The sequence below is a fragment of the Octopus sinensis genome, linkage group LG12, assembly GCF_006345805.1.
Source record: "Octopus sinensis linkage group LG12, ASM634580v1, whole genome shotgun sequence".
In the NCBI taxonomy this organism is placed as follows: domain Eukaryota; kingdom Metazoa; phylum Mollusca; class Cephalopoda; order Octopoda; family Octopodidae; genus Octopus; species Octopus sinensis.
This window is the reverse complement of record NC_043008.1, coordinates 12487662-12502596: the sequence shown is the minus strand read 5'-3', so window position 1 is coordinate 12502596 and position 14935 is coordinate 12487662. Positions and strand designations below refer to the sequence as shown.

Here is a 14935-nt window from a genome sequence, read left to right as displayed (position 1 = left end):
ATAAAACGTGTAGTAAAATAGTTAAAATAGTAAAATAAAGACGAAAAGTATAAGAAATTAAATGCTGAGAAAGTGAAACATGAAAATATACTCAGCATGAAATCGAAGATATATATATAAGAAAGTTTGTTTGGCAATAACTGTAAACAAAAAGAAAATTAATACATGCTGACATTAACACATGAAAATGATTGACAGTATCAAGTGCTGCTATATTGTAGTAAGTATTGACATTCAAGCAGCGAGATTTCACCAAAAACATTTTACTAAGAAAATTTACCGAAATAAAAGAAAAAATTACTAATAGTCTACGAGCAAGAATAACTAAAAATGCAACAGAGAGTGTAAGACAAAAAGCAAATATATAAAAAAAAAAAAAAAAAAAAAAAACAGAAAAGAAAATCGGATCTGTAAAGCATGCAGGTATCTAATAATAATAATAATATAATAATAATAATATAAATGATAAAATGATATTTGGTCACAAGTAAAAGGAGAATTCATTTAACAATGTAATAAAAAAAATATCTCTACATACATTTTCACAATATTATGAACACAAATTTGCTGACATAAGGGGGGAAAAAATGCTTAATATATTTGCATGTGTATATACATACATGTAAATATATCTATCTATTTATTTATCTATTTCTTTCTATATATATGCAATTATGCTTGTCTGTTTGCATACATATATAAAAATTGATAGATAAATACTTATGGAGGGCAATCATAAAAATATATCTATGTTGCACTAAGATTTGCCACAAATAAGTGTAAGTTAGGGGAAAAAAAAAATCAACGTTTCCTTTATTGTTATAAATTCAAAATACTCGTACACACAACCATGGAAATTGAAAGCTTGAGCAAGAAAATGTTGGCTTACCACGCTTTCTGTTTACACTGGGTTTATCATTTCCTTTACGCGGATCTGAAAGAATAAAAAAAAAATCGGGGATTAGCCAGACAGAGACAGTTTTTAATTTTTAATTTACATAGTTTTTCCTTTTTTTATTTACATTAGGAGTGGCTGTGAGGTAAGTAGCTTGCTTACCAACCACATGGTTCCAGGTTCAGTCCCACTGCATGGTAACTTGGGCAAATGTCTTCTACCATAGCCTCGGGCCGACCAAAGCCTTGTGAGTGGATTTGGTAGACGGAAACTGAAAGAAGCCTGTCGTATATATGTATATATATATATATATATATGTATGTGTGTGTGTGTATGTTTGTGTGTCTGTGTTTGTCCTCCCAACATCGCTTGACAACTGATGCTGGTGTGTTTATGTCCCCATAACTTAGCGGTTTGGCAAAAGACACCAATAAAATAAGTACTAGGCTTACAAAGAATAAGTCCTGGGATTGATTTGCTCAATTAAAGGCGGTGCTCCAGCATGGCAACATTCAAATGAGTGAAACAAATGAAAGAGAAAAAGAGAGAAATACTTAATACATAGGCACAAGAATGGCTATAGGGGCAGGATTTGCTGTGGAGTAAGTAGCTTGCTTACCAACCACATGGTTCTGGGTTCAGTCTCACTGTGTCGAATCTTAGATAAGTGTCTTCTTTTATAGCCTCATGCTGACCAAAACCTTGTGAATGGATTTAGCAGAAGGAAACTGAAAGAATCCCATCATATAGGTGCAGGAGTGGTTGTGTGGTAAGTAGCTCGCTTACCAACCACATGGTTCTGGGTTCAGTCCCACAGAGTGGCACCTTAGGCATGTGTCTTCCACTATAGCCTCAGCCTTGTGAGTAGATTTGGTAGACAGAAACTGAAAGAAGCCTGTTGTATATACATATACATATATATAAGTAAATAAATGGAGTTGAACGAAGATGTTATTAAAATTCTTTTACTTTCGACATATGTTTCGAAGACAACATTGGTTAAACGGTGTAAAATGCAACCTTCTCATCAGGAAAGAAAGAGAGCCTATCTCAACAACAAGACATTATAACAATTACGATGACTTCCTAAATGATAAACAGAACGTTATTAAGTATTTTAAAAAACCGTTAGTAGATTCGATGTCAAAGGCAGATACTAGAAAGAGAAGGGTTAAAGAAATAATAAGTAGAGAACATGTGAACTTTGCTACCCTGGTAACTGTTTATTGAATTTTCCATGTTAACAGTAAACAAAGGATAATTCATTCATCCATTTATATATATATATATATATATATATATATATATATATGTTTGTGTGCCTGTGTTTGTCACCACCACCAATGACAAAGATGCACGTAAACTGTTGATATACAATCAAATAGCAAAAATAAAACAACTCAGAATATTTAAATACATAATCAGCATTTGTTTTAATTATCTTAATGAATCCATAATTCCTTCATCTTCAGATTGTACCATAATCATTAAAGAGAGGATCTTAAAAGATCATCAGCTCAAAATATTCATGCTAATGTCTAGATTTGAACACAACTGTTGTTAACCAAATGAGAAAGCTTCTGTAATAAGTAATGGAAAACCATTACAGCAAGCTGCATTAATGATATTACCATTTTCAGTATAATCCATTGTACTGGACCCAATGGTGTACTAACTACTAATGGAGTTAATTATTAAATTTGTGTGACGTTATTTCATCAACCTGATTACTTTCAAAGCCAATATCTGGAATCACTGTTCCTCATCGAAACACTTAGTCTTTGGTCTTAGACTCTTTTCCATCGTTAACCCTTCAGCATTTTTTAAACTGGCCATATCCAGCCCTAATGTTATACCTGTTTTATAGACAGACTGGCCATATTCAGCCTCTCATGCCTATCCTACAATGTCATACTAAAAATATACAAGCACATCATCGAAATCTCAATGCAAAAAGATAATGGGTTGGTAAGCAGAGGGGCTGCACCAGACTCCAGTCTGATTTGGCATGGTTTCTATGGCTGGATGCCCTTCCTAACACTGATCCCTCAGAGATGATGCTGTGAATGCCAATTATGGAACTTTGATAAACCTAGCTGATTGATTGACAAACTGAATGATAAGTCAACTATCTAACCAATTGATAAGTCAATTGGTTAAATAGTTAGCCAATTAACTAATAAATAATGAAGTGAAATAGAACCAGTGCATGTGTTTATCAGCATAATGATCCACCCAAGATACAACAAAATATGTCAAATGTGAAAAAAGAAAATTGATTATAATTTAACTGAAACAAACTAACATAATGTTTATTTGTTTACCTGATAATATTTATCAACAATTATATTTGAGATGCCAAAAAAAGCAAGAATATCATAAAATATCTAAGAAAATCACGGTAATATTTTCGTCTTTGGCAATCCTCCACCTCATAGGGGAGCAGTGAGAAAATAGAACAGTGGGGCAATGGAGAAATAATACACAGAAAAACAGATAGTTTCACTATATCTATCATTACTAAAAGAAAATGAAACTGGAGTGTAGACAGTAGAGAAAGCTCATCAATTCAACAACAAGAGATAACAAGGAAAAAAAAAAACCATTCTAGATCTGCTCCAGCAATTTTGTTTTTGTAAACAATCTTCTACGGTTAATATTATGTGACTTGGTTATAAGAATTAGACTAGTTTCAAGTCAGTCTGTTTCTTGGAGAGAAAACAATATACAGACAGAGAGAAATAATTTGATTATTCAAGAAAAATAATTAAAGAGGTTTACCAAATGTGTTTACAGGAAAGCTATAGTTTGGCGAAACCAGAATGGAGTATTGTCTCCATTCGATGTCTGGATCTATGACAAAATACTTAAATATTTATTTTTCTTTCACCTGCGACAACATCCGTCTTGTAGTTCTAATATAGTTTCATGTGTTGTATTATTCGACTAGAAGTAATGGTAAGTTTTATACAGAACATTAATCATTACATTCCATCGGATATTATATTTTAGCAAATAAGTATATGGATATTTGTTTGCTTTCACTATGAATATTCCAGTTATTTGATCAAATGAACCACCGACACATTAACATATGTCTGTAAATGGTTGAGCACTTGACAGACTGACTAAATTAACCCTTTATAATTTAAACTGGCCATATCCGGCCAAAAGTATTCTGCCTATTTTATGTTCAAACTGACCAGATCTGGTCTCTTACACCAACCCTACAATATTGTTTTAAAAATTAACAGCTACCTCATCAGAATCTCATAGCTACAAGATAAGGCATGATTAGTTCAAAACAATGTGGATAAAAATGCATTAATTTTGGCAGAATAATGTGAACACTAAAGGGTTAAGGCAGATTTTCTATGACTGGGTACCCTTCTTGTTGCAATTTTTTACCTGTTTCCAAGTTAATATTTCCCCATGGCCTTCAGAGAAGATTAAAAAGGAAGTAAGATGCGTTCATGACAGTTACACATGTATACGTCTACCACTTAAAGTCAGAGCAAGAAGACAGTAGTACATACACAAAAACGCATCCACACACTCACACACATGATGGACTTCTGATATGGTTTCCCCAGGGCTATAGTAGAAGACGCCTGTCCAAGGTGCCATTCAGTGAGACTGAACTAGGAACCATGTGATTGGAAAAGGAACCTCTCACCACACACCTAGCTATAAAGTCGTGAATACTTATTGATATATCATCATGTCACTATTAAAAGAAGTAAATACCTCCTTTGGCCATAAGTGACCATAGGATTGCACCTAGAGTGTCATCCTCTGAGGTACAAGTCCGGACAAGATTGTTTATGGAAGATCAGTCACCCATGCATACCAGCCTCCCCTCTCCACACCACTGATGTTATCCAAGGAAAAGGCAAAGACCAATACAGTTTGACACCAGAGACGTCACAACTCGTTTCTACGGCTGAGTGAACAGAAGCAACATAAAATAAAGTGTCTTGCTCAAGAATACAACACACAGCCCAGACCAGGAATCAAACTCACTACCTCGTGATAATGAGCCTGATGATATAGCCCCTGAGCCATGTGCCTTCATAATGTCACTATTATACGTTGACATCATAAAGTAGCGAGCTGGCAGAAACGTATCACACAGGGAAAAATGTTTAGAGGCATTTTGTCCAACTTTACATTCTGAGTCAAATGCTGCAGCTGGGGCTGTCTTTGCCTTTTATCCTTTTGAGATAAATAAAACAAGTACCAGTTGAACACTGGGGTCAAGGTAATCAACTAACCCCACACCCCTTAAATTGCTGGCCTTGTGCCAAAAAACTGAAACCCTCATTATAAACATCATATATGTGAGAGTACCATGAGTTATGAAAATACCATGGTACTTCTTTGTGAAAGTACCATGGTACTTCTTTGTGAAAGTACCATGGTACTTCTTTGTGAAAGTACCATGGTACTTCTTTGTGAAAATACCATGGTAATTCTTTGTGAAAGTACCATGGTACTTCTTTGTGAAAATACCATGGTACTTGTTTGTGAAAATACCATGGTGTTTCTTTGTGAAAATACCATGGTACTTCTTTGTGAAAGTACCATGAGCTGTGAGGAGAAAATTCAGTAAAAATAATCATCAAAATCTCAAAACTATGACAAAGGAGAAATAATTTTTGAAACGGTAGAAATACTGTTCCATTTGCAAATGGCTGTTTACTAGACAGGTGCTAAATACAGGTGTAGATAATAATTCTCTCGGGCCAATTTTATTCTGTCTGAGACAATATGGTGGGAATGTTTTGAATATGAAATGCAAAAGAGAAAGAGCTCAATGGTATTAATAACTGTCTGATTGAGAGTCTACCAAAATATTTTTCTTATAAGATTCCAGTTTTTATCTAATCGCTCCTTGTATATGTTATATAATATTGGTTGTGCAATAAGCTGAGACAATACATCAGCAGTGACAATGTTGATCAAAATGTAGACTACATATGTTGTGAGATATTCAATATCACCCTCGCATCCTATGGAGTTAAGCAAATGAGGCTTCATTATCTATGTTGGGTAACGTACTGAGATACAGTTCTAAATATGGTGTAGTGGTTAAGAGCATGGGTTACTAACCCCAAGATTCTGAGTTCGATTCCAGGCAGTGACTTTAATAATAATAATAATAATAATAATAATAATAATAATAATGATAATAATAATAATAACAATAATAATAATAACAATAATAATAATAATATTAATAATAATAATAATAATAATAATAATAATAATTTGTTTCTTTACTACCCACAAGGGGCTAAACACAGAGGGGACAAACAAGGACAGGCAAATGGATTAAATCGATCACATCGACCCCAGTGCGTAACTGGTACTTATTTAATCGACCCCAAAATGATGAAAGGCAAAGTTGACCTCGGCGGAATTTGAACTCGGCGGAATGTAACAGCAGACAAAATACGGCTACACATTTCACCCAGCATGCTAATGATTCTGCCAGTTCAGCGAAAGGTACCTTAGGAATGAGAACCCAGGTTCAAAATTTTCCCAAGACACCTGATGAAAGCCGGAGTGTATATCAGCCGAAACGTTAAAGCCAAGAGCTTTCCGGCACCCTCTTGTGGACAGACAGATGGAAACAGAGAGAATATATGTGTGTGCATGTTTATGGCTGTGTGTGTAGTTATATGTGGAGGCGCAATGGCCCAGTGGTTAGGGCAGTGGACTCGCGGTCGTAGGATCGTGGTTTCGATTCCCAGACCGGGCGTTGTGAGTGTTTATTGAGCGAAAACACCTAAAGCTCCACGAGGCTCCGGCAGGGAAGGTGGTGATCCCTGCTGTACTCTTTCACCACAACTTTCTCTCACTCTTACTTCCTGTTTCTGTTGTACCTGTATTTCAAAGGGCCGGCCTTGTCACTCTCTGTGTCACGCTGAATATCCCCGAGAACTGCGTTAAGGGTACACGTGTCTGTGGAGTGCTCAACCACTTACACGTTAATTTCATGAGCAGGCTGTTCCGTTGATCGGATCAACCGGAACCCTCGTCGTCGTAACCGACGGAGTGCTTCCACACAGTGTGTAGTTATGTGTTGAAAGGAAAGTTGGTTTCAATAACATTTGCTTTTACATTTTCTGATATCAGTTTTTTCTATGTAGCCAGACTTGTTAGAAATGCAAACACAGAGACACTGGACACATGTACATCGAGAGAACTAGCCGCAGAGTTACACAAGCACAGCCACATCGTTTATGTCTGATGTATGCAAACAAACTTTTTCTATAGATCTATTCATAGGTCAGAAGGTCTGGTACTTGTACACACACACACACACACACCACACACACACACACTATCAGAAACACATTCACATATACACACATATGCACGCACACACTATCAGAAACACATTCGCATATACAGACATACATGCACACACACACACACACAGACACACACACGCACACACACTATCAGAAACACACACATATACATATACACACATACACGCACACATACATATTCACATGTAGAAGTACTTGACACTTCAATCAAACCAACAACATTGATTCCAAAATATTTCCTTTCTCCCACTCTCTATCTCTCTCTCTCTCTCTCTCTGTCTCTCTCTGTCTCTCTCTGTTTCTCTGTCTCTCTTTCTCTTTTTCCTTAACAATCTAAGAAAGAACACATCATACTGAAGTTGAAATTTTCCAATTTGAACTTTTCATTTCATATAATTCAATTGACCGAAAAATTGAATTAATGGTTTTCACTTTCTTCTGGTTCCGAATGAAAAAAACCAAATATGCTTATGTTTCTTCGACAAAAAGTGTGGATGTAAAAAGACAAATGACTTATTTTAGGTTCTCTTCTGTGTTATACCATTAGCGTTTTGCATCGTCAATTCGATTAAAAACCGTTAACTAAGTGGTTTGTTTATACAACTTCTAATGAGGACTATCAACACCTCCACACCACATAGTCACCACTCACCACCTCATAGTCATCATTATTTGCACGTGTACACAGACCACATATCATTGCACTTCATGTATACACAAGTCACCCAAACATCTATGTATGTATGTATGTATGTATGTATGTATCATCAACATCACTACCACCACCACCACCACCATCATCATCATCGTCATCATCATCACCATTATGTGTGTATGTATGTATGTATGTATCATCATCATCATCATCATCGTTTAACGTCCGTTCTCCATGCTAGCATGGGTTGGACGGTTCGACCGGGGATCTGGGAAGCCAGAAAGCTGCACCAGGCTCCAGTCTTATCTGGCAATGTTTCTACAGCTGGATGCCCTTCCTAACGCCAACCACTCCGTGAGTGTAGTGGGTGCTTTTTATACATATATATATATATATATATCTGTAAATATAATATGTGACAATTATTTAGCACCCATGATAAAACTCTGAGTTTCGGATGTCGAGGCAGAAATCCACACAGCCATCCCTTCAGTTATCTGATGGCCTGATAACTGAAGAGATGGTGGCGTGGGTTTCCACCCCAACATCCGAAAGTTGGAGTTTTATCAAGGCTACCAAATAATTGTCACTTATTATATTTACAGATAAATTCCTCTATTTACATAATATCGAGGTCTCTTTCATTATTTTGTTGTCTTAACATTTCTATCAATATATATATATATATATACATATATATATATATATATATATATATTATATATATATATATATAATATATATATATATATATATATATATATATATATAAATACACATAATGGCCTTTCAGTTTCTGTCTACCAAATCAATTCATAAGGCTTTGGTCAGCCCTGGTTTATATTAAAATATTAAGACATTTGCCCAAGGTGATGCACAGCAGGATTGAACCGCAGACTACATGGCTGCATGCTTAAGAAGTAAGCTTCTTAAACCTGCAGCTATGTGTATGTATATATGTGTATATGTGTATATGTATATATATATATATATAATGTATGTATATATATATATATATATATATATATATATATATGTGTGTGTATATATATATATATCATATATATATATATATATAATATATATATATATATAATGTGATGTATATATATATATATAATATATATATATATATGTATATGTATATATATATATATATATATACATATATATATGCACACATATATGTTTTACTTGTCTGGCGACATATTTATTTGTCTCTTTCTTGCCTTGTAATCCTCAGCATTTTTGTTTCTCTCTCTCTCTCTCTCTCTCTCTCTCTCTCTCTCGCTGTCTTTCTCTCTCATTCACTCACTAATATTGTCTGAAGTTACAAAACTACACCATTATCAGTGTTATTAAATTATCAGTCTGATAATAGACAAAGTAATATGTGTCTACTAATTTGCCACAATTGGCACTTTGGCACTCGGTGAAGAAATTTTCCACATTCTTCCCCATCACCCAATGAGTAAAATACTACACAGTCATTCAACCTGCCAGAAACGGCACCAGTCGAATCTCAGCTTACACCCTATCATCTTAAAATATCAGCACATACCAAGGGGGTAGTCCTAGATATACAATGCCTGCCTGAAAGGTAGAGAGATGGCCATGAGCAGAACGTGATCAATTACATACAAGTCTACTAAATGACATGACAGGTAAACTGTGGTTAAGCACAGTTTACTGTGTAATGCTAATAATACTAATACTAATAAGATGCTAATAATACTATACTAATACTAATAAGAGAAATTGTTATGTACTTCTGCAAGAAGCAGGTGTAATTATAAGCAGAGGTGATTGCTTATTCTATAACCATATCGCATCTGTGGAGCTTTTTATGTGCTGGTTCCATGTAAAAAACATCTGTCATGTAAAAAGCACCTGTTCTAGCTCCATGCATAAACCACCTGTGCTGGTCCCATGTATAAAGTTCCCATGTTGGTGCCACATATAAAGCATTTGTGCCGGTTCCATGTAAAAACCACCTGTGCTGGGTCCATGTATAAAGTTCCCATGTTGGTGCCACATATAAAGCACCTGTACTGGCTCCATGCATAAACCAAATGTGCTGGTTCCATGTATAAAGCTCCCATGCTGGTGCCACATATAAAGCATTTGTGCTAGTTCCATGTAAAAACCACTTGTGCTGGTTCCATGTATAAAGTTCCCATGTTTGTTGGTGCAATCACACATGGGTGCTTATGCCACTTATAAGGCACCCATTCTGGTGTGACACAAAAAGCACCCAGTACACATTGTAAAGTGGTTGGCATTAGGAAGGGCATCCAGCTGTAGAAACCATCCCAAAGCAGACAACTAGGGCCTGGTGAAGCTCTCCAGCCTTGCCAGTTCCATTCAAAAAGTCCAACTACACCAGCATGGAAAAATGGACATTAAATGATGATGATGATGATGATGATGATGATGATGATGACGACGACGACGATGACGACGATGATGGTGAAGTGGCAAAACTATTAACATTCACTTCAGAGATTTAAATGGTAGGAGTGAATTCTCATTGCTGTCAATTGTGGTTTGAAATCCCCATGGTAACAGAGCCTTGATCTGTTTTTACAAATGAGCAAAAAAAAAAAAAAAAAAACCTATGCTACATAATTAAAGCTAAGTAATATTAGTTATATGAAGGCATGTGACCTAGTAATTTGAGTCACAAGATCGTGAGTTCAGTTCCAGGACTGAGTGGCGAATTGTGTTCATGAGCAAAACACTTTTTTTTTATATTGCTCCAGTCCAATCAGCTGTGAATGGTTAACCCTGTGATAGACTAGGAGGAGTGTTGCACATGTGGAGTGGAGGCACGTGGCTTAGTGGTTAGGATTGTAGGCGCAGGAGTGGCTGTGTGGTAAGTAGTTTGCTAACCAACCACATGGTTCCGGGTTCAGTCCCACTGCGTGGCATCTTGGGCAAATGTCTTCTGCTATAGCCCCGAGCCGACCAATGCCTTGTGAGTGGATTTGGTAGAAGGAAACTGAGAGAAGCCTGTCGTATATATGTATATATATATATGTGTGTGTGTATGTGTTTGTGTGTTTGTGTTTGTCCCCATAGCATCGCTTGACAACCGATGCTGGTGTGTTTACGTCCCCGTTACTTAGTGGTTCGGCAAAAGAGACCGATAGAATATGTACTGGGCTTACAAAGAATAAGTCCCGGGGTCGATTTGCTCGACTAAAGGCGGTGCTCCAGCATGGCCGCAGTCATATGACTGAAACAGGTAAAAGAGTAAAGAGTAAGGTAGTGGTTTCGAATCCTGGACTGAATGACATGTTGTGTTCTTGAACAAAACGCCAGTCTGCTCAGCTGCAAAATGGATAACCCTGTGACAGACTAGCTTTCCAATTCCAGGGAATGTTGTGCATGTGGAGGCATATGGTTGAGTGGTAAGGGTGTTGCACTCATGATCATAAAATAGGGGTTTTGATTTGGGGATCGGGTGACCCTTCATTTCACTTAGCTCTGGTCCACTCAGCTGGCAAAAATGAGTAATCCTGCAATGAATCAGCGTCTCATGCAGGTGGGAAATATATACGCCGTGCAACTGGGAAACCAGCCCTTGTGAGTCGCCATGACTTGAAAAGATAACTTCAATTTAATTTAATGTCGAGCACATACGCTTTTACTCTTTTACTTGTTTCAGTCATTTGACTGCGGCCATGCTGGAGCACCGCCTTTAATCGAGCAACTCGACCCCGGGACTTATTCTTTTGTAAGCCCAGTACTTATTCCATTGGTCTCTTTTGCCAAACCGCTAAGTGACAGGGACATAAACACACCAGCATTGGTTGTCAAGCAATGCTAGGGGACAAACACACACACGCATACATATACATATATACGACGGGCTTCTTTCAGTTTCCGTCTACCAAATCCACTCACAAGGCTTTGGTCAGCCCGAGGCTATAGTAGAAGACACTTACCCAAGGTGCCACATTATTTTTTTCAAAATTGATGACGTGGCTGATGACAGTACCACCTGATTGCCACTTGTGCCAGTGGAACATTAAAAGTTCATCCGAATGTGGGTTGTAACTGGCCCGTTTATCAGTACCCCTCATTCATTGGACAATGAACTTTGCTTGTGAAGACCTATTGAGGCAAGTGAAAAACAAATCAAAATCACTGATGCGCCTGATGAGAGTACCACCTGATTGGCTCCCATGCCAGTGGAACATTAAAAGCACATCCGAGTGAAATCATTGCCAGGGCCATTGATTGGCTCCCATGCCGGTGGCATGTGAAAAGCACCATTTGAGCATGATCGTTGCCAGAGTCGATTGGCCAGCACATATGCTGGTGGCATGGGAAAACAACATTCGAGCATGGTCGTTACCAGTGCCGCCGGACTGGCTCCTATGCAGGTGGTAGTACATAAAAGGCACCTTTTGAGTGTGGTGATTGCCAGAACTGCCTGACTGGCCCTCATGTTGGTGTCACATAAAAGCACCCATTACGCTCTCAGAGTGGTTGGCGTTAGGAAGGGCATCCAGCTGTAGAAACTTTGCCAGGTCAGATTGGAGTGTAGTGCAACCTCCTGGCTCACCAGTCCTCAGTCAAACCCTCCAACCCATGCCAGCATGGAAAGCAGACATTAAACAACGACGACGACGATGATGATGATGCTGCAGCTATTTGCTATTAACATATCGTTCCTCAAGAAACCAGTAAAACTAAATCATGTACAAATATTCATACAAAATTCCACGTTGTTAGACTCCTCTCTAACAGCGCACAAACACTCACTAAAGATGAAATATTTTATTCCTAAGAGTTTGATCTTTTCAAGGTCAGTTTTTTTTATTTATTTCTTCCATTCCCTTCTTTGGTAAAAAAAAAAAAAAAAAGCTAAAGAAAATCACGCACACACACAAACAAACCATTTTCAGAGAGCTGTAAGCAGCAACTGCTGCACCATTGAAGAGAAGATGTCTCTTCACCTGTGTACATTGAACAAGAAAGAACAACTTGATTTTTGTTCCTTTTGACATATCAATATGATCAATGAAATACAGAGGATGATAATAATAATAATAATAATAATAATAATAATAATAATAATAATAATAATAATAATAAATAATAATGATAATAATAATAGTAATAATAGTAATAATAATAATAATAATAATAATAATGATAATAATAATAATAGTAATAATAATAATAATAATAATAATAATAATAATAATAATAATAATAATGATAATAATAATAATAGTAATAATAATAATAATAATAATAATAATAATAATGATAATAATAATAATAGTAATAATAATAATAATAATAATAATAATAATAATAATAATAATAATAAGATGATGATAATGATAAACGATAAAATAACAACAGCACAGAAAGGTTATTGATGTGAATTTGTGTGCTAGAAAAAGACTTTGGAGCAACTGTTTGCCACCCAATCTTGAAGGTCACGGAAGCGATACCAACTGAAGGTTAATACAGAAGTCAATAAGACATTGACAGCATTCCTCACCTTCATATGTCGCTTTCTTCCCATCTCTCTCTCTTTCTTTCTCTCTCTCTCTCTCTCTGTCTCTCTCGATGAATGATTGTGTGTTTATACATGTAATATAAACATTCAGACATACCTACATATGCAAAGAATATTTGTACGTTAGTTAGTGTGTATATAATGCACGCACACACGTGCGCATGCACAGGGATGCATTTAATCAGTAGACGTTACAAAGTGACTCAAGGGCCACAATTTTCATGCACATCCAGCATGATATACATATATATATATATATACACACAATTATGTATGTATATATATATTATATACAATTATGTATGTATGTATATATATATATATTATATATATATATATATATATATATATCTATATATATATACAATTATGCATGTATGTATCATCATCATCATTTAGCGTCCGCTTTCCATGTTAGCATGGGTTGGACGGTTCAACTGGGGTCTGTGAAGCCAGAAGGCTGCATCAGGCTGGATGCCCTTCCTAATGCCAACCACTCCGTGAGTGTAGTGGGTGCTTTTTACATGCCTTCCGCACAGGTGCCAGATGGAGCTGGTAAACGGCCACGGACAGCTGGTGCTTTTTACGTATATATATATATATAATAGGCACAGGAGTGGCTGAGTGGTAAGAAGCTTGCTTCCCAACCACATTGTTCTGGGTTCGGTCCCACTGTGTGACACCTCGGGTAAGTGTCTTCTACCATAGCCTCAGGCTGATCAAATCCTTGTGCTTAGATTTGAAAGACAGAAACTGAAAGACGCCCAACATATATACATCTGTATGTGTGTGTATGTGTGTATGTGTGTGTGTGTGTGTGTGTGTGTATTTGTGTGTCTGTGCTTGTTCTCCCACCATCGCTTGACAACTGATGTTGGGGTGTTCATGTCCCCATAACTTAGCAGTTCAACATATGGGAACCGGTATTGAGGAAGGGTAGGAGAATATTAGATTTATAAGCCTTAAAATTCACTCCATAATTGCTCACGGGCACATGGCATAGTGGTTAACAGCGCGGGCTACTAACCCCAAGATTCCGAATTTGATTTCCAGCAGTTACTTGGACGACGACGACCCAAGAATAAATCTGAAATGTGGAAAATAATGTAAATAATTCATTTTATCTTTGCTAATTATAAAATATGAAATCAGATTAAGTATACAGAGAAATGTTTGTGTTTAATTGGCAAGAACCGTAATGATTTAGCGACATTAATTCCAAAATTAGATTGCGATAACTAAAACATCTTATCAATAAATCATCATCATCATCATCATCATTTAGCGTCCGTTTTCCATGCTAGCATGGGTTGGACGGTTCTACTGGGGTCTGTGAAGCCAGAAGGCTTCATCAGGCCCAGTCAAATCTGGCAGTGTTTCTACGGCTGGATGCCCTTCCTAACGCCAACCACTCCGTGAGTGTAGTGGGTGCTTTTTACGTGCCACCTGCACTGGTGCCAGACAGAGCTGGCAAACGGCCACGAACGGATGGTGCTTTTTAT

The 14935-nt window shown here is 36.8% G+C and overlaps 1 protein-coding gene across 1 annotated transcript in view; it reads right to left on the bottom strand.

Annotated features, from left to right (window-relative positions):
• Positions 1–14935, bottom strand: part of LOC115217816 (netrin receptor DCC-like) — a 277087-nt gene that overhangs the window by 121979 nt on the left and 140173 nt on the right. Inside the window, exon 7 of the mRNA XM_036508072.1 lies at positions 890–934. Coding sequence (XP_036363965.1) covers positions 890–934 — 45 coding nt within the window. The remainder of the gene's footprint in view (positions 1–889; positions 935–14935) is intronic.